General features: G+C 35.3%; 1 protein-coding gene and 1 long non-coding RNA gene across 9 annotated transcripts; both read left to right on the top strand.

Moving 5' to 3' along the window:
* Nucleotides 1-10: 10 nt before the first annotated feature.
* LOC144965083 (uncharacterized) lies at nucleotides 11-18082 on the top strand. Of its 7 annotated transcripts, none has more exons than XM_078900000.1 (7): nucleotides 11-218; nucleotides 3736-4124; nucleotides 6095-6298; nucleotides 7417-7556; nucleotides 8524-8678; nucleotides 9453-9570; nucleotides 11583-18082. In XM_078900000.1, the coding sequence occupies exons 3-7, from the start codon at nucleotides 6199-6201 to the stop codon at nucleotides 11829-11831; spliced, it is 762 nt and encodes a 253-aa protein (XP_078756126.1). In that variant the 5' UTR covers nucleotides 11-218; nucleotides 3736-4124; nucleotides 6095-6198; the 3' UTR covers nucleotides 11832-18082. The 7 variants fall into 7 exon arrangements, with proteins under 7 accessions (XP_078756126.1, XP_078756127.1, XP_078756131.1 ...); XM_078900001.1 differs by having other exon boundaries at nucleotides 11-146; XM_078900005.1 differs by lacking the exon at nucleotides 11-218 and adding an exon at nucleotides 279-350.
* Nucleotides 18083-20913: 2831 nt separating this feature from the next.
* LOC144965084 (uncharacterized) lies at nucleotides 20914-24285 on the top strand. Of its 2 annotated transcripts, XR_013643969.1 has the most exons (3): nucleotides 20914-21071; nucleotides 21909-22081; nucleotides 22375-24285. It is a non-coding gene; the product is annotated as an uncharacterized LOC144965084 (long non-coding RNA). The 2 variants fall into 2 exon arrangements; XR_013643970.1 differs by lacking the exon at nucleotides 20914-21071 and having other exon boundaries at nucleotides 21843-22081; nucleotides 22375-22575.
* Nucleotides 24286-24491: the final 206 nt, after the last annotated feature.

Consider the following 24491-nt stretch of genomic DNA (forward strand, 5'->3'; position numbering starts at 1 on the left):
CAATTTTAAATGCCAGTAGGAACAATCACTATAAGAAAGCAAGGAAACAAAAGACTACAACATGAATTTTTATGTGATATCAATATCATTCAGGAAATAAATATTCTAAATCAGTAGCTTTAGTGAATAATTTATTTTAAATTTCTGTAAGCATGATCGTTTTGTTTACCTTTGCTATTATAAACGTTGGCATTGATTGAAAACAGTGGATGGTACTGGCAAGTAAAAATTTAAAGTTAAAAATAGATTTTGCAACGAGAAGAGAGAGCACGAATTATGAATTTGATAGTGTCAACAAAGTTGATCTTCTTTTTATTTATAATCGTCAACCGAGCTCAGCAATATCTTGAGTCAGTCACCCTTACCATCTCACTCAAATCTCGCCGAGAGTAGAACACTTCTGTGAAACGTACCTAATGTCCTTTAAAAAAATCCACTACAGGGGCTCAAGGAGCAGAGGAAGTAAAGGATTGAAATTGAACATTTTAATCAATTTTAATCTGATGGTATCTGTAGGCAGTTTAGTGAGCAGCAGCAGTGGCAGTCAAATTTTGACCCAACTCGCCCATAGGAAAGTTGTGACTGGAAATTGCCGTTCGCGTTTTGGGGGGTTCAATTAAAGATGCATAACTTCGTTATAAAGAGGAATATCGCAGATATTTTGGTATCATTATTTTCGTCTTTCAATTTCCTTTTAAATGGTGCCAATTAAGGGAAAATCCATTAATAATTCCAGAAGTTATATGAAGTTAAAATTTGGCAATTTTCAAATGCATTTATTTTTTTATTTACCGCGTGTGTTTTTAAAATTTAAACGCTTGTTTTTAGAATAACATCTAAACTTTATTCATGCCAAATTTCAGGGCTCTATATCGATGCGCAGACACCTTTTAACTCTGCGCCGAAATGCTTTGTTTACATTATCTTCTCATCATGGCTGCAGGGCGATATCGATATTCATATCGATATTTTAAATTTAGTTATGTATTATGTTAAATTTAGTCCATAATATTTTCAGTACTATAATTTACTATGTTTTTATTTTGAATACATACTTTCCAACTTTATTTATAGGCATTTTATTGTTTTTGTTTTAAAAGTTTGTATATTTCTTCTCTTTGTGAAATCCGATATTAATAATATCGATATTTTAAAAATACCAATTGCTTTGATTTAATTTTATTTTACTTTGCCATGAAGTCATCAAGTTTCTTTCCCATATGTTTAGATATGTTTATCATTTGTATCCATATTTTAAAGGCCTTAGCCTTAATAATTATTATGGTAAGATGTTCTATTAGTTTTGACACCCCCATACCTTGAGAGAGAAGGGGGGGGGGGGGATAAAATTATATTAATTGTCAGTTCAAATGATGTAATAGCAATAAACCCAAAGTGGTTCAGCAGAATTTTTTAAAGTATTAAAAGCCAGAACTTTCCTTCTAATTATAATAGGGAATCTGTTTCAATTTATTTGAACTTTTTCAATCTACCATTTTATTTATATGCAATTAAATTGCCATAGGTAAAAATAAACTCATTATGTCATTACACAACATGTTGATATCTTTTCATTTAAATACTCTCAAACCCTTTTTTATTCTTATGTATTAATTAAAAGAGGGTAATTATTTGCAATTGTTTCAGTGAGATATTGGGGATAAATCCAAAAGTGATAGAGCAAATTCTTTCTTACGTCTAGCCGCGTTTTTGATTATGTAACATTTTCGTCATATTATGTAATAATGTATTAATTTGAAATGTTTATCTTCCTCTTTATTAATGTAAATGCATTGTCCTCGATAAGACGAACATTTTGGTGTACAATATATGATAAGAACTCCATATTGACTGTTTTAATCATTTTTTATTAACATCACGCGTTTTCGGTCACAACTTTGCAATGGTAATTTTGGGGTAAAAATCGGTCTGAAATTTCAGACTTTGAACTGCCGTAACTACATTTCTAATCAAGATAGAAACAAAATTCAAACTGTTTTGTAATCTGTGTTGCAAGCTCTTTCATATGACATTGGTTTCAAGTGTGTGAGATACATTTAGAATTTCTATTAAACTCCCTAGTATCTGAGTAGGAGCGAAGTGAAGTCAACTGTCACTACTGTTACTGTTTGTTAGCAGTCAATCGTGCAGTGAGTTATATCCAAGTATGTTTAACTTTTAAATTAGCTTACGCCGCCGCCCCCTCCCCTTTCATAGTCCTAGAACTAGAGTATTATAGATTCATTGACACTATCTATCTAGCCACTAACACGAGCAGCTAACTTGAGACTTAGATATTAATAGCTAGTCAACTAGGCTAAGGTGACGGAGCCAACTTTTTAGACACTGGGATCCAAGTCTGTATAAGATTTCCTTCAATGCCGAATGACCTTGAGTTAAAAGGAAATATTCTCTTGTAAAATAATCTGACGCAGACGCAACTACTGAGAAAATCAATTGGTTCTTTTTGAGAGGATGTTTTTTATGGCAAAGATCTGTACATTGAACCGAAGACCCAGCACAAAGGGCCTCAATCTACTTGATGATTGGTACTGCCTTAGTCATTGAAGTCTGTCAGATGCTTCCCCTCACGTACAGAATAGCCTCTCGATTCTCCATATAAACAGCTTGACCACAATCATCAAGATACATGAGATAATTGAACAGTCAGTATATATGGGTTTGAATCACGGAGAGAGAAAAGCAGTAGCTGTCGGGGGGGGGGGGGGGGTGCTAAAGTTGAAAGAGCTGTGCTGACATAGTTCAATCAGAGTCCAGTGATCAACACACTGATATAGCCTATCACTATCATTATAGACCTGGTGAAGAGCTAGGAGCGATGGATTTTCAAGCCATAGTAGATAGCTGGGAAAAGACAGCCTTGGTCAAAGTCAAATGCTTTATTCCTACTCTCTGATGTTATTGATTGTTTCTCTATATACTAACATCTTTTTCTGGTGTTAACAACGTTGTGCGGCTATATGGTCATGTGATATGATAGTCACCTTTGGATCGGGAGGTCCAGGTTCGAGTCCCGCTCTGAGCGGCACATAGTTGAGTCTGTGGAAAAGGCTCTTTACTCACATTCTCTCATCGTATTCAGGTGTAAAAATAGTACCTGGTTGTTAACAGAGTCTCTGTCGGAAAGAAATTGTAATATCAGCTAACAGGCGTCATATTTCGTCCTACATGTTAAGTATTGCTGTTGGCTCAGGACCCTATGTAAAGCACTTTGTGCATGTTTAGCGGATATTGCACTGTATAAATGTGTTTTAAAGTTATAGAGAGGCTGCACTGTATGTTAATACATTTAGGGCTTTGTTGTTTTGTGAACTAATGTATTTGCATTATTTTTGTAAAAAAGAAATTGTGCCCTTTCGCACCGGCACCATAAGATCCCATAGCCTAGGCATTCCATGAAGGAATATAGATAGTCCATTAAACAGCATGTCTGTCAGCAGGAATCACTCATGTTGTCCAAGTGAGCAAATTGGGGGTTAATAATCTTGCCCATGGAAAAAACGAAAATGCCTGAAGTGTTGCTCGAACCCCGGGATCTTCTGGATCAAATCACAGTGCAATGCCTTAACCACTTGGCCATTTCTTTTGTAAGGCTCTCTGAAAACTTGAAAGTTTGATTATGGGAGAGCACTCAAAAGTTGCAATGTATTATATAAATACATTTATTTATGATATTTATTTCATTTCGTTTTTTAATCTTTTTTTTAAATAAAGAATTCTACAGCTGATGACAGCAATCGTCCAAGACCAAGAAAACTGAGATGGAAAGATTAAGCCAAAGACATCTTCACTTTTCAAACACACCTATGGCAAATAGATCTTTAGGTGAAGTGGAAAAGTTTTCACTCAATAGAAGTCCAGTTCTCCAAATAAAACTGACGATTTAGGAAGACAAAAATTAGCAGACTGTGATAAAGAAAATCTGGATTCAGAAAAAAACAATAGCCATAATAAAAGTTCCTTATTGAAAACACCAAATGTCCTTCCTGCGGGAATTCGAGGCATCAGGAAGAGGTTGGAACAACAGATTTCTACCAACAATACTCCAATTTTGAGTGGCCAGGAAATTAGTCCTGGATTAGCACAAATTCAAAACACCCCAGGTAATTTGTTCTGTGTACTAACTAAAATCCAAGATCTTAAAAGAATTTTATTTCCTTTCAAAAAGGATGCATGTTATGTGCATCCTCTTTTAAATCTGTGCAACTCTGTGGTCTCGTGGTATGACACTTACCTTCTGATCAGAAGGTCGAGTTAGAGTCCTGCTCTGAGCAGCACATTGTTGAGTCTTTATAAAAGAATCTTTGCTCATATTCTCTCACTGCACTCCGGTGTAAAAGGAGTATATGGTGTTTGACAGCATTGCCTCTGTCGGGAAAAGAATTTGTAATATCGCCTAACAGGCATCATATCTCGTCCTATATGTTAAGTGTTGTTGTTGGCTAGAGACCCCCTGTAAAGCGCTTTGATCATGTTTAGTGGATATTGCACTATATAACAGCTCAGGTTGTTTTGTTTGTTTGTTTTTTGTAACCTGACTACAATTTTTGTTTTAATTTCAGGATTGACAGGAGAAAAAATCTTTGGTGCTAACACATTGAATGCTTTCTTATTTATACATTTGTCCATTTGTGTGTGAGACCAATGTGACCCATCACCCCAAAGTGGTATCATGTGGGGTCCTTTTGATTTAGAAGTTGAAAATTGAATTTGTAAAACTATAAGATTTTAAACTAAGTTTATGTATCTGTTTGATTACTACTTACTTAATCCTCTTCAGGCCTTGACGCTATGAACCCTTGATTTGGCTATGAATTCATTGCATTGTATGTTCTATTTTTTTATTTTTTTTAAATTGATCTTGTAAAGTGCCCAGAACCTGTGTTTTACACGAGACTGAGCGCTGTATAAATGTGTATTGTTATTGAGGCACATAGGGCATCCATCAGACATCTCCATTTTTTTTAATCTGCTGCTTTTGCAATGGCTGTGACAGGCCTGCTTCCTTTATTTCTTTTTTCCATGGTCCGTCGCCAGGTTTCCCTGGGTCTTCCCCGCTCTCTCTTCTTTTCTGCTGTCCAGTACAGGGCTGTCTTGGGAATTGGGAAGTGACCCTTTTTTCATTCTGGCCGCATGCCCAGCCAACGTCATCATCTTCTTTTTATTTGGCTTTCAATGCTAGTGCAGTCATATTTCTTTAATAGATCCATTGTTTTTATGTTTGTAGGCCAAAATATGTTTAAAATTCTTTTTAGACACTTGTTTTGAAATGTTTCTAGTTTCTGTTGTTATGGAGGCTGTTATTTTCCAGCTTTCACTCGATTAGGGAGATTGAACTTTTTGTAAAAAATGAAAAAATGCTTCATATTTCCGTATATTTTGACTTTAAATTCACCTTTCAAGATCTAGTGCACACCCCCCCCCCCCCCATACACACACACACACACACACACACACACATATAGTACCAGATACAAGTACTGGGTCACAAAGGGTCTCCACAGATCGATCTATAATTTAGACCCTTCTTGTTGTTGCAAGTGAGTTTTAATTTGTCTCAACCAATCCAGTTCGAATGGTATCATTACTTCAAATTTCAGTGTCATTCCAATTCTACTCCTGTCTTTCAAATTGAAGATGTTTTTAATTTCACTCGGAAGAGTTAACATTCATATCAGCTTTTACTTTTTGATTTGACCATCATTTTAGTCATAATTGTAACCCCCCCCCCCCCCTTCTCAAAACAGTATTATGTCAGAGTGGTGATAATGATTTACACTGAGTCCATAGCCAAAAAGATGAACTTAGGGTCATATTTATGTGTTTCATTGAGTAACAGCCTTAGGCCGTATAAACCCACAATTTTATATTTCTAATCACATTGTCTAGTTTACTTCCCTATTTAAAATGATCTACCAATTAAAATGATCTTTATCTTGGTGACAACTCTCAAACCTGGGACTAAGGAAGACCTTGCGAGATTTATTTTCTATTATTACAAGTGGTAGTATAAGTATTATTATTATTTTCATTGATATTATTACATGTATATTCATTAGTATTACATTTACAGGTACTCTGAAGAAAAGAAGGCAAGAATTGATAGTGAAGCACAAAGACATCCAAGATCGTAGTGACCAGCTTGGGGTGGGTGGAGGTGTCACCTTGTGGCCAGAGATGGAAGTTGTCAGGTTGACCACCAAAGACATGATCAGCCTATTGAGCAGTGCTCTCATCCTAAGCATCCTTACCGTTCTGATTTTCAACAAAATTCACGGTAATTTGATGTTATCATCAAAGACTTCAATAGTTCCAACTTTAGTTTAGCTATGTAGTCTTGTGGTATGACACTGCCTACTGGTACCAAAAAATCGTAAAATTACGAAATTTTGGCTCCACTTTCATAACTTCATGAGCATCTCTAAGTCATTCAAACTTATTGAAAATGAAAGGTGATACCAGACTATATAATTTTAGAGTGTTGTTTAATCTTTTTGAGGGTAAATTGTTGATTTTTATAGTTAACTATAGTGACTACAATATTTATCTTCGGAAATTTGCGAATTAAAAACTTTTCAAGTAGGCATATCTGCAATATTTACTTCCATCAAATAATTGTCGGGGGTTTCCAGTATTTTAATTCAAGTATGTCATGAGTGCCATTGCAAAAATCTCTGTCCCTAAAATTTAGTCTGGATTCTTACACTTGAAACCAGTGTCCAGTCTAAACATCTCTGCTCTCTCTTTCATCTGTACACATTGGCATGCACCACTCATTCCACCCACCCAAAAGCAAAAATACCCGCACACACTACCAAAATTGGGTGGGTAGTCGCAATATGATATTTGACATCAACTGCATACACTTTTTAACCAAAAAAATTAGTCCTTCAGAGCCGGAGTTTATCCCAGTTTCTATAGCGTGAAGCGGACAATAGCAATTGCTTGCTATCCTTTGGATATGATGCTAGTCTATCACAAAGTACGTTCCACCAAATCTAACAGACTCAACTACCCATTCACTGCTGGGTGGACGGGGGGGGGGGGGGTCAGAAAAAAATCTCAACTTCACCCAGGATCGATCTCAGTTCCTTTGCGCGTGAAGCGAGTGCTCTGCCAACTGAGCTATCAGGACCCCCATACACTTTAAAGGAACTCTCTAATCCATGCTCTAAGTCATAAACAAGAACAGCTGAAAAAAAATAACAACTTCAGTAGGTATAACCTGAAAATAAGCATATCCTTCAATTTGTATTTCTTTATTTTTGTCTGTTGTTTTGGGGGGTTTTTTGTTTGTTGGCAGAGAGAGGGTGTGGATATGGGGTTTTCTAAAAAAAAAAATTGTTTAAAAATTTAATGTATATAATAATTTTTTTTTTTTTTTAACATCCACAGGCAAAACTTTTATACAGTTACAAAAGTTCTTGCAAGATTTAAGAACTGGTTGTGAAACTCACAAGATAGGGGTGAGAAATGATTCCATGTCTTTCAATGACGAAGTCCTCCTGTGGCACAAGTTTCTGCTTTTGAAATCAGTAAGTAAATCGAGCATTTGAGGGAAGGAAAATTGAAACCGGAACTTAGTATCATAGTTGAGTTGTGTTTTGGTTTTTTCTGTTTGTGTTTTTTAAGAGAAAAAGAATCTTGAGTATTTATATAGTGCAATTTTCACTAAACATGCTCAAAGCGCTTTACAATGGGTCTCTTAGCCAATTGCAACACTCAACATGAAAGACGAGGCACAACATCTGATAGGCAATATTGCAATATTTTTTTTCCTCTGCTGAGTCGATGCTGTTAGTGGTGGGTATTTATTTTACATCTGAGTACAGTGAGAATATGAGTAAAAAGTCTTTTCCTGTGACTCTAACAGTGCACCTCTCAGAGTGGGACACAAACCCTGGACCTTCCAGTCCGAAGGTGAACGTCATACCACTAGACCACATAGTTATAATTACTTATTTCTAGGATCATGGTCAGGTCATGAAAATACAGGGATTTTTATCTGTTGAAGTTTTGAACTGTACGGTGCTTAGTATCAATTGATATTGTTAACATTATTATTACTACAAGTAATCTCCAGATTGTGATGAACTTATGGAGTACACAATGCTCAAGTACCAAGTATCATGCAGTACACAATGTTAAGAAGCGTATTTCGTATTTTGTTCCAGTTAGGATTATAATTTCAGGGTTACCAATTCAAGAGGCAAAAATTTACTGAACTTTCACGCAAACACATAGACCAACCCCTTTCTGAGTGCCAAACTCCAGTAAAAAGACATTATGTAGTTACTTTTTTCCATTTAGCAGGTGATTGGAAAATATACTGAGGGTTTATAACAAACTGAATTCTGTAAATATATGGAACATTGGCAACCTTGTAATTTTGTTTACATCTATATTAAAATCAGCAGTGTCCTGCTCGTTAAAAGACAGACCTGAAGGCTAAATCATGCCTTGATATGAATTAACAAGTACGTTGATGCTTTTCTCTTGCAGAATTCCATCCAGAGCTACTTCCATGTTCCAATCACATCATCTCATTGTGTACTCTACCTTGTCAGCTATTTCCTGGGAATGTCTACCCTTGTATACTTCCTCGTTGACAGTATGCAGGCCAAGAACAGGTTGACGCCTTTAAGAATCAAGACGTGGTAATGTTATTTTAATTGTCATTTGAACGTTATACAAATAATACAGTACAGCTTACGTACAATGACAGGTGATTTTTGTAATCCCCGTTCTATGGCCTATATAATTCATATAAATCATACATGGCTATAACGGGGTAATATTTATTAGAACACGGTTACAGGGAGTTTCAAGTTTAGTACCCAGTTGAGAAAAACGAAGTACTCGAGAAGAAAAGAGGAAAGTGGTATTGCCTCCATTCAAATACTGTATGCATAGATATAACGGGACTCGGCGACAACGGGAATTTTTTGCTGGTCCCACTTTCCCTGTTGTATCTGAGTTGATTGAATTTATAATTTATCATTATTACAAATGTGTCTGCTACAACTAGCACAGCTGTACAACAATACCTCTCCATGAATCATTGATCAATTACGAGAGTGGGGTCAACATTTTGAGCTGTCTTTTTCTTCTTTTTTTATCAATTTATGTATTTATTGGTAAATTATTCCATTTATTATTTTATTTATCTCTTGCTTTTTTTTTTTTTAATTTCTTTTTGGTAAGAGGAGGCGACCTGATAGTGAATGTGAAATCATGGCCAAAGATCATATAATAATCTTGACTTATAACCACTGTATTTATTTATCCAAAAGTTTCATCCCTGCAGTGGAGTGTCTTTAAGATTTGTGTGTACGGTCTTTAGCCATGATTGAAATAAAGACTAATTTGAATTATCATTCACTTACTACTTTTTTTTAATAATCAGATTTTGTTTTTCTCTCATTCAACAGGACATGTTTGCTGTTTGTGATTGGAACGTGGACCATCCTGATGGCGTTTGGGCTGTACTTGGCATTTAGACTGGAGAAAGAAGCAGTCAGCTGTGTCCAGAATTACGCCTCCGTTTTGGTTCGTAGTTATCTTCAGTTACTGTATTTTATTTTATCTGGTTTTTGTTTATTTGTCGACGGGTTCAACGATCGTTGTCAACTTGGAATTAAGCTTTATTTTAAAAGCATTCACCAAGAGAGATGACATTCAACAAATGGCCACTGGGTGGGATTCCTGACCTCCCATAGTGGGCAGGGAGGTACTTACTGTGTCTTCTATCCCCCTATATCTGTTTTCCAACTAGCTTTCTGTCATTGTCTTGGAATGAGATTACTTGGTTTTGTCCTGGCCCTTACCGGATACCCTTGGTGAAAGGAAAACAGTCAAATGTATAGTTAGTTTTGGGAGGTGATATTTTTTCCCTTGTAAATCATCTCTCTGTTATGTAATGTATTATGTTTTGTTTACATATTATATATGATTTGTAAATATTTGATTGTATTCCACTCCTAGTGGGGGCCTGTGCTTGTGTCTGGATGAGACTTTTAGGTGATCTCAAACTAAGTACTTTCATAGTGTGCTCTTGGAATCTACATATGTTCCCTATTTGATCCAACTCTCCTTTGTCTTACTTTTTCTTGAGTGCTTTAATTGTAATTCTAGAACTTATTACTATCCCATTTTCTTCCTTTTTACTGGCGCTGATATGACCTTAATGTGTTGCGACATTAAAAATGATGAATTTTGACCCAGTTTGCTAAAATTAGATTTTGGTAGGATGTTGTCATGGGACCATTTGTCTGCATAAAAAATTGCATGAGAACTTCATCTTCAGTTTTTTTCGACTCAAAATAACGTATTTTGTGACCCATAGTATGGTTAAATACTGCCCATTTTTAGTTTCAGTGGACTGATTTCATGAAAGAATATCAAATAGTTTTTATAACTAAGTAAAGGCAAAAACATATCAATGAAAAGTAAAAACTCTCCTCTATCTTCAACAACCAATCATTTTGTTCTTAATAATGTCATGTGGTCACAATCCAATCAGAGTTTACTTTGACTTTTAAATGCGTTTTTCTCAAAACTGCAATTTTCGTCACTAAAAACCTCAGTTTTCAACGAATCTTCTTCAAACTTTCTACAAATGAGTGTCATACAAATACGCAGGTCCTCTAGGAGCCGGATTTTAAAAAAATAAATTTTATGAGTAATTTGACATTATGTAACTTTTTTCAAGGGGAATAATTGAGTAATAACTTTGAACTTCATTTTTAAAGTTTCTAATTTAAAAAATTAAAAGTCGGGCTTCTAGATCCTCTTTTTTTCCTTTTTTCTACCTGTGACCAAAATATTATGACGATCGGTTGATAAACCCTTTGACTTTTTAAGATGTGTTATTTTCCAATATGGCGTCGTTTCCATAGCAACGGGCAACTTTTTTCGAAAAATATTATATGCAATCATCCTTCGCAAACAGGTACATTATGACTGTGCATAGAAGTTTAGGATATTTCATCAAATAAAAAAATTGACCCTTTAGTGTCGCTCCCCCCCTCTAAAAAAAACAAAACAAATGGCAATACCAGTGAAACCCATTTTTGTCTCCGCCTTTTTCATATAACAGGAGATTCGATAACAAAGAATATTTATAACAGCATCAAAGTGAAGTTTGTTTCATTTTTTTTTTCTTTGAACATTACATCATTTACTGCAGCAATTTGTATTCATTTTAAATTTTTTGGCATTTTCAATCAATGAATTGTTTTTGTTACAATTATTATTGATTTACTTCCTGTGAAAGTATGTCTAGTGTTTGTCTAAATAAAGGAATAAAAGACGATGATTTGAAAGAATATTTTCAACATTAGTTTAGACAATTGTTAAAAATAAAATTTGTTTTAAAGTTTACTTTTTATTTTTTTTAGATTAGAAGTTTTTTCAACAAATTGTTTTTACGCAAATACTAAAACTAGTTATAAAAAGTCATTACTGTAGTTGCAAATTACTCTGTAATATGCTTTAGCCCAAATATAAGAATTTCATGACATGCCATTAAATAAAGATCGCATCATTGTTCCATTTTACAGGCGTACCTTGTGTTAACTCCTTTGGACCTGAGTACATACCAATCCGTGTTGTTGTACTGGAGAACCTGCTTGTTAGACAATAGCTCAGATGGATTGATTCGTGTGCTCGGAATCGTTACAGTCAAAGATTTAATATTTTACCTCCATTATTATAGTATACCAGTCGCCACTGTTCTACTGACTCCTGTGATTAAATTAGTCATGAATTTCTGGACTGTGTATGGGAATGATATTATCAAAATGACATAATTTATAATATGCTCTTATTTCCGACTAGTTGTGCTTATTTCTATAGAAAAAAAATCAAGTACAATCAGGATGAGTTAGAGAAAAAAATAACAGCTAAACCAAAAGTGTAAATAAATTGTAAATTATTATAATGTTGTTGTCTTTTCCTCTTTGTTTTTGCTAACAAAAAAGTTCTAACCCCGTTCTTGCCATCAAAATATAAGAACGGGTTCCCATTTATTTTTTACACAGAGCAGCCACAGGCAATAAACGAAATATATACGCATATTTTTTGTACAAAAATGCAATAATATGTATTAGTATTAACATTAAATGCAAATTTCCACATTTAATTCTATGACTATAATATTAAAAGCCATATTAAAATAAAACTTCCTTTATTTGTTCAGTAGGGGAAATTTGTCTCTAGGGCCTATTCCAAACTGAGCTAGGGCGAGGTGACTTGCTCAAGGCCACACAGTGTAATGGGTATTCAAACTCACTACCTTTTGGGTACCGAACAAAGATCGTATTACTGCAGTTCAATTTGGTAAAGTGAACACTAAGCTCCCGGAAGCTTTGGACGATGGGAAACTATTGTAGAAAATTGAATATTACAGCTTCAAAAAAGAACAAAATACCAAACAAGGAAATATTCACGTTCAAAACCTTTCTTCAGCCAATAACAAACAAATAAAAAAACGTTAATACATCAAATAAAATATCGACATAGGGCGGAAGAGTAAAAGTGAAAGACATGTCTTGCCAACAAATACAAATTCAAAATGCCTTGAGCCCATCTGTCCGTATCTAAAGCAGATCATCAGACTTAAAAATCCTACCTCCCCCCAAAAAAATCCTACCTAGCAATTTAAAAGCCAAAGCACGGCCCCTGCGTGTCTTTAACCCAAAATATTTAGCAATTCTATTGACAATAAAAGAACCTTACCTATGATGATTTCTAGATCTAGCAACGAGGCACAGTTGACTATCTCGATTTATAGATCTAATCTACTAGATCTACAAAAATAGACTAATAGAGGAGACACAAAGGCAGAAAATCCAGAGAAATGAAAATAATAGTCCTCAATTGAACAACACCAGTTAAGATTTCGCAAAATGTATAATCCAAAAGGATAAGAGGCACTTCGCGAGATGAAAATGAATGCGGATTAGACGAACGCAAAACCGAAACTAAATTTGAGACTGAAAACGGCGGAAGAAAGTGAACCGTATGATCAAGTCAACCGTGTGGTCAATACTTGTATTAAATTATCACCGACATTGAAGACCTCTCAAGGTAGTTAACTCTCCTTTATTCGAATTCGGTATTTTCCAGTATTTTCATAGGTAGGAAGGCTTAGGTCGACTTGATTCTAGCAATCGGCGTATTCGTTGCAAACACGTTTCGCATTTCCGCTCGGAATCGCACAATCACTTTAAAAATCCGACCTCGGGTGCAATTATCCGACTTTTTCCTACCAATCCGACCTTAACGTAAAAAATCCGACTTTATCCGACTTATCCGACCTCGCTGGACACCCTGTAAAGTGAGGTATTGTTTTTATTGGAGTTTTTTATGTGCTGAAGACGAGTTTTGAGCCTGAAACATTCAGTGTTTGGTATTGAACTCTTTTCAAAGCCATTAATTTATTTTGAATTTGGTATCTGTTTCTGAATAAAATATTAACTTTTTCATTGATTTTACTCTAAAATTTTGATTGGAAAATCCACATCTGCAGAAAAAGAATCTGAATTCTTGATTCATTGGAAAAGACTCTTTACTCACATTCTCAGGTGTAAAATGAGTACCTGATTGTTAACAGCGTTGTCTCTGTTGGAAAAAATTGTATTATCGCCTAACAGGCGTCATGTCTCGTTCTTTATGTAACATGCTGTTGGTCAGGGACCTTTTGTCAAGCGCTTTGAGCATGTTTAATGGATATTGCGCTATATAAAAGCTCAACTTTTTTAGACCAAGGATGGGACTATTGCAGTTTGTTTTGGTTTTTTGATGGGAGGGGAGGAGGAGCATTTTGACTTTGCATGACCATTTAATTTTCCTTAGTGTGCCCAAATGTCAAAAGTAGCACAAGACACATGGTGGCCATGGATGAAAAGATGATCGAAAGGGAAGGGATGGAGCAAATGGGTGTAAATATTTATGTACCTTTTAGCTGTAGCATGATAGTACATTTGGCGATTTTATAAGTTTTATAAGCCTGTCTTTTTTTTAAATTCCTTTTTGATTTTTTTTTTTGTTTTGTTTTTGTTTGATTGTTCTGAATTTGTTAATAGTATTCAATACAACCTGTGTCTAATTATAAAACAATTTTTAAAAAATAAATTCATCAATTCTCCCTCTCTCTCTCATATCGATATTTCTCTCTCAGCCACCCTTCTATCTTCATATTGTTTATAGATATCATTTGGTAATAGAGAGATAATAAGTTAGGCTGATTGATTTAAGAAATGATTGTTTAAAGGCTAATTTAAATTTGATTTGTTGATGGAATATGTTTTGCAATTAATTAAAGATTCTTATTTATAAGCTGCATCCTCACAAGGTTGCAATAATACAGACACTAACCGGGTTTGTTATGTAAAACTTTTGGCCAAAAGTTTATCGTAATCACTTGATATAGTGGGCGACATTATAGGCCTCTAAAATGTTTAATTGGAAATGACAATTCATTAAATATATTTGCAAAAGGTCAGGATGTATCTAATGATCATACGTGCTTTAGGACTAATAATATATTAAATAACTACGAATAGCTATGTTATTGTTATATTTGTATTAGATTTGGGTTTGACTGATGGGCCGATAGATTTTCCTCCTTTTTGACAAATTTTCATTATCATCACTGGGGGACCTGTGCTTGTGTCAGGATGAAGCGGATAATCTCAAAATAAGTACACTGATAGTTCTTCCTTTTTCTTGGGTACTTTAATTGTAATTCTAGAACTTTTTACTAGATCCCATTTTCTTCCTTTTTACTGGCCCTGATATGACCTTACATTTGTTGCAAGCACCGCGAAACCCTTAAAAACAAACAAATACCTTTCTCTTTCATGAACGAATTATGGGTTTTTAATTAGGAAGATTAATCGCAACTTTTTGCAAAATTTTTGCAAATTTTGCTCACAGTGGTTTACCAGCGGATCACTTAGTTGAGATGCTAGGTCAAGAGGTCACTACTCTCCTTCTCTTTACCTGCGCTCTGGTATGGCACGTGCCTGCAGTCAGTGAAGCGAGTAGTCTAATTGGTCTGATAAATAATGGCATAGCCAAGTGACAATTATCTTAAATGTAAACCCATATCACTCATGTTATAGATTGAAATCCCCCTCACACAGTGGACTAAATATCATAGATATCATCAGTATATTTCTTTCTCAGGAAGACAGCAAAGTAGACTCACATTTTCACTACATTTATCATTTAAATCAAATATTTCTGGAATCCCTACAACAACAATCAGACGTTGCAGTTTATTATTATTCCCACCAGTACATAGTACAAACTGTCTACTTTCTGTTGCACTAATGTTAATTCAGTTCAACAAATATGTAACAAGTGTAGGGGTGGGGTATCAAATTTCACTGGGAATATCTAGCAGTCTATGAGATGTCCATGCTATCGTGGGTGATGAATTTGCACCAGTTACACGATGTAAACAATGTCATAATCATTTCCTGGACTCTCACTGACCATGGAACACTCTACAACACCAATTCTACAGTTTTATCATTAAACGTTCCCACGAATATGGTAAAGGAGTGAAGAAGTCATACTTATTGTAGTACAGGAATATATATATACACTCTGCAAGTAGCCCTACAATAATAGTTCTTAAATACACATCTGTTACTGATTTAAGAAATATGAAATGAATAGGTTTGTTTCATTCATGTCTCTGTTGATTGTTGTGGGAAGGTTTTATTGACCGGCTGCACTACTTGTACAATGTGAATATTGTCTGAATGTCTCTTAATTCCAAGGAGGTGCCACTGTTATTTTCTCTATCTTGGCTATGTTTGAGTAACCCCCCCCCCCCTCCCCTCCCGCCCTCTTCTTATTTTCCCCAGTCAAATTGCCTTTGTGGAATACTATCTGTACTAACTGTTGATGTTATATCGTTGTTGTCAGTGATATGAATTAGGTGTAGTGTGACTGTGATGCATTTCTCTTAGCCTGTCTTTTACGTTTGTATGTGTGTATATATGCAGGATGTATGTGTGTATGTATGCATGTTTGTGTGTGTGTGTGTGTGTGTGTGTGAGAGAGAGAGAGAGAAAGAGAGAGAGAGAGAGAGAGAGAGAGAGAGAGATGCCTTTTTCTACCATATTCATTGCTTCTATTATCTACAACGCCACTGTGATGGTGTTGTTGTTTGGTGTAATGACGATGGTTTTGTTTCTATTTGTAATAGTGAAGTAAAACCTACACACACAATATATTGCTTTATATGTTCTTCAGGAGTGTGTTAAATTGTTTAATCAACTTATCTCCATATCTTTTAAATACAATACAAAATACAAATAAAGAGAACATACCAGATGTCCAGCCCATTACATTTATGACCATTAAAAACGTAGTTAAAATGTGTTGAATCAGAAAATGAATGTTTTACTGTGTGTAATAATATTAAGACTGGACAAAGCATTAATTAGTTTCGGAATCCAACGTCTGATTTTAAAGATTTTAATTTTTTATTGTCCGCAAAACAACAAAAATATTTTAAAATAGTAGGGATTTTAAATTGCTTATAAAACCTATCAGAATAATCACAATAAAACGAAAAAAGAATCAACATAACAAGTGAAAGTAGTACTGTCTGTTCCATAAGTTAATATTATTGTAATGTAAGTGGTCATCTAGATATGGTGTTATATTACATCACGAAAATGCAATACTTTGTGTCTTAACCCTAAAAAAGGGGAATCCCCGTCCAGGTAGCCAATTTTACAGCATGCAGCTGCTGTTGTCAGTCACTTGCTGGGTTCCAGCAGTATAACTAAGTGATCCGATTTTATGAAGAAATAAACAGCAGTGTGCTGTTTTTAGCTTGCAAAATTTGGGATTTTTTATTGCAAAAAAATGCCATGTCAGAATTATGTACTGGCTGCGTACACCTTGCAGTACTTGCAGATTATTTTACAAAGTTAGTCTTGGGGTCCTTGATAGCTCAGTTGGTAGAGCACTCGCTTCACAAGGGGACCTAGATCGAGCCCGGGTGCAGTCGAGATTTTCTAAACCCCTATCCACCCAGCAGTTTTTGGGTAGCTGAGTCTGTTATATCTGGTGGAAAGTACTCTGTGATAGTGATAGCCTACCATCCTATCGAAAGGGTATCAAGCAATTGCTATTGTCTGTTTCACGCTATAGAAACCAGGATAAACGCGGGGTCCATGGACCAAATGGCTCTGAAGGACTATTTTTTTAGTCCCCACCACATCCCTTAGTAGCAATTGCTTAGTACCCTTTGGATAAAATGCTAAGTATTTTTTTGCAAAGTACTATCACCAGATCTATAACTATAATAGACCCAGCTTTCTAACTCTAACTAATGCTTAGTAGAGAAGAGGTCAGAGAAAAATTTTGAATGTACAACACGGGATCAACATTCGTCCCTTTAGTGCTCTACCAGCTGAACTACCTTTACCCCTATTCGGCTGTGTGGCTTTACTTTAACTCACTCAGTCCTAGTCCTAGTCCTAGAGATTTCAGCCTCTTTCAAAATTGGAAAAAATTTATTAAAAATGAGCATGTACATAGATAGTTTTATTCAACTACCCACTAACACTAACATGCAAAAACTAAAAACATTAGCTTTGTTACTCAAAAATGTAATAAATAGGCTGGGGTAAAAGTAACCCGGGTAAACTACGGATATAGTTGGTATTAGTATTAGGGTTGAGTGAATTCCTACCCTAAATCAGTATTGTTGTTGGCACTACATCTGTTTTCTTTAAAAAACAATCCTTCCATTTTTATGACATAAGGGGAGCAACTTTATTCTTTTTTTTTTTTTTTGGATGAGCAATTTTTAGTAATGACATCACGGCCACATTGAAGCCTTCTCCAAATTTTATGAACAAAAAAAAAAAAAAACATTGCTGCATATTCTCAGACTCAGATATAATATTAATATCAGGTTTGTCATAAGATAAGCCTTGAAGGAAGTGAGCAGGTTTTTAATTTATTTATTTCTTTGTGAAAAATAAATTTGCAACTCCATTTGGGAGAAAAGAGACTCAAAACAAAACTGTATTTGTCATGAAAACAGATTACATGTATTGTAGTTGATTTTGGTGTGGTCCTCGGAACCTCGATATAACGGTGGCAGGACCAGCCTAAAATCCCTATAAATACAGAGTGCTGTTATAGCCAAAATTCAAGGGACATTGCCCAAAGGGCCTAACCACCATCCCTCCGTGTTGTGCTATGCACAGAGACGCCAACTTTAAATTTGGCTCACAGGAGTTTCAGTCACCACTCGTAGGAATTTCAATGCCGAAAGAGGAATTTCCGAACACAAGAAAAAGGAATTGGAATGGTATGTATTTGGCATTGTGTTTACATATTGTATAGTTCTAAATAGATAACTGATTAGAATTATATTATGATACATAAACACATTGCCAAATACAATCCCAAAGTTTCCTTATTTTAAATGGAGTAAAGCGCCAAAACCTAATGGTAGAGATTGCAGTACTGGTGGTAGTGAGGATGATGTGATGTTAGTGGTTGTAGTAATAGTGGTAGTGATAATGAAGGTGTGATAATGGTTGTTGTAGTAGTAGTGGTAGTGATGATGATATGGTGGTGGTGGTGGTTGAGGGTAGTAGTGGTAGTGATGATGATGTGGTGGTGGTGGTTGTGGTATTAGTGGTAGTGATGATGATATGGTGGTGGTGGTGGTTGAAGTAGTAGTTGTAGTGATGATGATGTGGTGGTGGTATAGTGGTTGTAGTAGTTGTGGTCGTGATGATAATGTGGTAGTGGTTGTAGTAGTGGTGTTGGTTGTAGTACAAATGGTAAGTCGTGGGAGTAATGATAATGTGGTGGTGGTTGTTGTAGTAGTAGTAGTGGTAGTGATGATGATGTGGTGGTGGTGGTTGTATTGTAGTAGTAGTGGTTGTGATGATAATGTGGTGCTGGTGGTTGTAGTAGTAGTGGTAGTGATGATGTTGTATTGGTAGTAGTGGTGGTGGTTGTAGCAGTAGTAGTATAGTAGGAGTAGTGATGACTATGTGGTTGTGGTGGTTGTAGTGGTAGTGATGATGATGTGGTGGTTGTAGTAGTAGTAGTAGTAGTAGTGGAGGTAGTGATGGTGCTTGTAGTAGTAGTGGTAGTGAAGATGATGTGGTGGTGGTTGTAGTAGTGATGGTGGTTGTAGTACAAATGGTAGTGATGATGATGTGGTGGTGGTAGTGATGATGATGTGGTGATGGTGGTTGTCGTACAAATGGTAGTGATGATGATGTAGTAGTGGTGGTTGTAGTAGTATTAGAGGTAGTGATGATGTGGTGATGGTGGTTGTAGTAGTAGTGGTAATGATGATGTGGTGGTGGTGGTAGTAGTAGTGCTAATGATGATGTGTAGGTGGTGGTGGTGGTTGTAGTGGTAGTGATGATGTGGTGGTTGTAGTAGTTGTGGTTGTGATGATGATGTGATAGTGGTGGTTGTAGTAGTAGTGGTAGTTGTAGTAGTAGTGGTAGTTGCAGTGATGATGATGTGGTGGTGGTGGTTGCAGAAGTGGTGGTAGTGATGATGGTGGTTGTAGTAGTGGTAGTGATGATGATGTGGTAGTGGTAGTTGCAGTGATGATGGTGTGGTGGTGGTGGTTGTAGTATGTGGTGGTGGTGGTTGTAGTAGTTGTGGTAATGACGATGTAGTGGTGGTGGTGATGGTTGTAGTAGTGGTAGTGATGATGTGATGCTGGTGGTTGTAGTATTAGTGGTAGTGATGATGATGTGGTAGTAGTGGTGGTGGTGGTTGTAGTAGTAGTAATGATGTGGTGGTGGTGGTTATAGTAGTGGTAATGACGATGTAATGGTGGTGGTGATGGTTTTAGTAGTAGTGGTAGTGATGATGTGATGCTGGTGGTTGTAGTAGTAGTGGTAGTGATGATGATGTGCTAGTGGTAGTTGCAGTGATGATGATGTGGTGGTTGCAGTAGTAGTATAGTGATGATGTGGTTGTGGTGGCTGTAGTAGTGATGATGATGTGGCGGTGGTGGTGTAGAAGTAGTGGGAGTGATAATGTGGTGTCGTTGTTGTAGTAGTAGTGGTAGTGATGACGATGTGGTTGTGGTGGTAGTGATGATGATGTGGTGGTGGTGGTTGTAGTAGTTGTGGTACTGATGATGATGTGGTGGTGGTGGTTGTCGTAGTAGTGGTAGTGATGATGGTTGCAATACTAGTGGCAATGATGACGTGGTGGTTGGAAAGGAGGGGGAGGGGGGTATCCTTGGAGCAAATTGACCTCACCGGAATTTGACGGAAGTTGCCAGGAGCCCGGAATTTTTTTACGGTGAAACCGGAGTTTTGGCATCACTGTATGCACCATCTGCCTGCAACAAGGCCCATGTGTAATATCAACATCACACTGAAAATGTATTAAGGGGGGACCTGTAGTCATTTTTGGTTAAAAAAAATTTTTTCGGCCAAATTGGGCTAGTCCACTTTTCAGGTAGTTTAATTATTCTAGAATCCTAAAATATAAAGAAAATTTCATATTTTCATTTAAAAACGTGTTTTTGATGCAGTTTTATAACGTAGGTATCCACGTTTTATTTTCTAAAGGTCTATATTGTCAAATGTTTGGGTCTTGACAACAGCTATTCAAAGCCTATCCACCCGGTCATGGCGCATATCGATGGAAAGCTTAGCCATTTCTCTTTTTCAATCTGGCAACATCGACATCATGATTATAAACATGAATTATCACAAGGTCAAATAGTGAATACCATTTATACAATGTCACGAGCTCTCATTGATTGATTTGAGAGGTCAGGTCACGGTGCGTCTAAATTTAGTAACAAAACATGATTCCGATCTAAATTTATCCTCGAACGTGGCAATAGTGACCCACAATGCACCACGAAAGCGTCAATGGCCGCTCCCTGACTGTCCCTGCCTTTGTTTACAATATTATGAATTCATTCGCTTTTGGACCTCACTCATCGCATTAGATGATGAACTTTGGTAATTCTTCACTCTATTCAAGTCACAGAATACTCAGTTTACAAGGTAAGCATAAGAAATACACCACATTTTAATTTATTGCTTATTTTTATAACTAAACATGCCTTGTGAGATTGTGTGTTTGTTCGACTGTGCATCAGCTGACACACTCGTTGTTATCGCAAGTTAACTTTATTTTATGAAAATTAACAGGGCCAAACAATAATAAAATACTACTCCCCCCCCCCCCCCCCTCCCCAAACAAAATCAGCCCTCCATGTCAGGCGATAAAACCTAGACCTGATCAGATGTTTCAAGGTTCGATTCCCAGTCAATATGTTTCCAAATTTGTCAAGATCAAGACTGTCAAGAGGGTTCGTGAAGTTCGTGCGACTCACAAGAAGAAAAGACATTCTCAGTCTCAGGATCAGGACCCTTTTTAAAAAAATACTTTTCATTCAGTTATTGTAATTATCTTTATTTTGGCTGATACTGCATACATCGTCCACACTTTTCAATTTTTTTTCTTTATGGGGTGGGGGGGGGGGGGGGGGGGGGGATTTATATCGGAAAATTGGGTTTGGAATGTTATGTTCGAGATATAGTGATACAGAGGGAGAGAAGAGAGAGTAAATATCTATGATAGATAATGATAAGGTCTGTAGTGGTAGCAGTTTTAGTAGTGTTTGAAATGTCTAGGATAATGATAATGACAATGTTAGATAATTTTTTTTTTCCAAATTATTTATTTTATTATTATTATTATTATTATTATTATTATTATTATTATTATTATTTTATTATTATTATTATTATTGTTGTTTTAAACTTTAGCAATGGCATTGGCATATGTGCCATTTTCACTGCAGTGAATTTAATTTAATTTTTTGTTTTCATCGACAGCTAACATGAAAGAATTCAGTTGACTGTACTGGTGTCCTGACAATAAATAAAGATGCTGGCTCAAGGGCTATTCTGGAAAGGTGTGTTGAGGCCCTCCTGTGGCAAACTGATCAACCAGCAAACCATCATCTGGGCCAGCACAGCAGAGTGTCTGCATGTACTTTTTGACACTGGTTAGTAATGTTTCCAAATCTCCATAGCGCCTTTACATTTTTGATAAATGAAAATGATAAAACATCATTTGAAATGAATTACTATTGAATATATTAACTTAATAACAGAAAATTGTTTGTCGCCAAGAATTCTGTTCTGTGGATGTAAAAACAATGAAATTTCAACTGTGTTGGTGTGAATGATGACCATTTTATTTATTGGTCTTTCTTTGACAGATGCATTTTATGTCAATGACTTATAATGTATTTCCAAAAATTGCTAATGAAATATCTCTTTTTTTTTTACCAACCAGAGCAAGATCAACCCTCTTTGTGGAACTACGGTACTAAAAAAGCGGTGGCAAACAAGTGGTGTTGATTTTTCCTGCATTGAGGCGAAAGGAATTTATTTCCAAGGGGTTTGGGAAAGCAAATTGCTTTTTATTCTGAGCTATATCTATTTGCATCATTTAGCTGTTTTATTGTCTAAAATAGAATTGATTTTGCAGTTAAAATTGACTAGATATCTAATTTTATATGACTTGTCTCTCAAGCAGCATTGAAAAATGAGGGTAGCGCGCCATATCATATTTTACGAAATCATATTTCGAGACTTTTTAATATATCTAGAAATCTCTTTATAATCTGTTGTATACAGTAAATAATTAGTTTTTGTGATTACAATAATGAATTCATAAGATATAAATCATATTTGACCTCAAGATTATTTTATCTCTGAATACGGAAACAATTGAATTTTATAGTTTTTTGTTTTTTTAGGGGTATGCGTTAGCGAATCGATTATAAATTTTTTAGACTTAGATTAAATTATAAAGTTTTCTTGTTTTCTTGTCCTATAATGGTCATATTTTGAAAGTTTGATGGATCATTTCTTTTACTTGCCTGCAAAATCAGTCTCAATGTCAAATTATTAAAAAAGTTTGCGCTTTCTCAATTTTCCGATTTATGTCATTTTCTGATTTTCTAGCAATCCTATCTTAGCCATTTTCCTTTAGATCATCTTCAAATTTATTCAGAATCTTTTCTATGATGTCTTTTACATCATGATGGAAGTTTTTGGGGTAAATTAATATTTAGCAATTTTATAATTTTTTTAATTCATTTTTTTCTGTCGATACGCGCCAAATTTTCAGGCAAAATCAAATAAAAATTCTAAAAATTTTATTTTCCAGACTATTGATAAATTCTTCCATCACGATATAGCTATTTATGTGAGAAACATTGTGTTTAAATTTGAAAGAAATTTATATGCTAGTTTTTGGTGCATCTATGTTAGAAATTTTAGGGTTTTACGTCTAATTTTAGCCTATAATGCCCCTTAAAAATTTTATTTTAAAAATTCTGAGTTTTTTTTGGGTGTTTAACATCAAATTATACATCATATTATTAGTTTATGAGATTTAATTGATGAATTTTATAAATATAAAGCATATTTGATCGCTAAATTAATTTTTTTGTAAAAAACCGATATCATTCAATTTTTCCGCAAATTTTTTCTTAGGGGTATGGGTTAGCGAATCGATCATAATTTTTTCAGAATTTGATAAATGTACAAAATTTAACTGTTTTCTTGTTCTATATTGAATATACTTTGAAATTTTGATGGATGTTTTCCTTTGCTTGTCTGCAAAATTAACTTTATTATCAAATTAAAGACAAATTTTGCGTTTTCTCAAAACTCCATTTTGCGTCATTTTCTGATTTTCTAACATTCATATCTGGATTATTTTCCATCAGATTGTCTTCAAATTTGGTCAGAATCTTTCTTATAATGTGTTTTGTACCATGACGTAGGGGTTTTGGGGTAAACTAAAATTGAGCAGTTTTATGAATTTTTAAATCGAATTTTTACTGTAATTCCGCGCCAAATTTTCAGCCGAAATCGAAAAAAAATTCTTAAAAATTTATTTTCAGGACTATTGCTAAACCTTTACGTCATGGTATAGCTCTTGCTGTAAGAAACATTGTGTGTAAATTTGGAAGAGATCTATTCGTTGGTTTTTGCTGCATTACTGTAAGAAATTTTGGGATTTTAGGTCTATTTTTAGCCTATTTAGTCTCACTATGTCTAAAAAAAAATTTTTTTTGGGCTTTTTTTGGTGTTAATCATCAAATTAGACCTCCTACCACCTTAAAATAACAAGGGAATAGCAATATTAGCATTACAATCAAAAATGGATTTTTGACTACAGGTCCCCCCTTAAGCAGCCCAAGGGTTCTACAACGCCTGCGACACTATTCTAGATTAACAACAAATCAAAGCACAAGAGAAAAAGTAAGACAAAGAAGATGTTGGAGTAGGGAACTGAAGTCGATTCCAAAAGCAAACATCAATTTGTATAGTTTGAGATATCCTAAAGTCCCATCAAGAAACGAGTACAAGATCCAACCAAGAGATACACACTCAAAT

This window comes from Berghia stephanieae, chromosome 2 (assembly GCF_034508935.2).
Source record: "Berghia stephanieae isolate SIO BIC M18660-M18661 chromosome 2, UCSD_Bste_1.3, whole genome shotgun sequence".
Classification (NCBI taxonomy): Eukaryota; Metazoa; Mollusca; class Gastropoda; order Nudibranchia; family Aeolidiidae; genus Berghia; species Berghia stephanieae.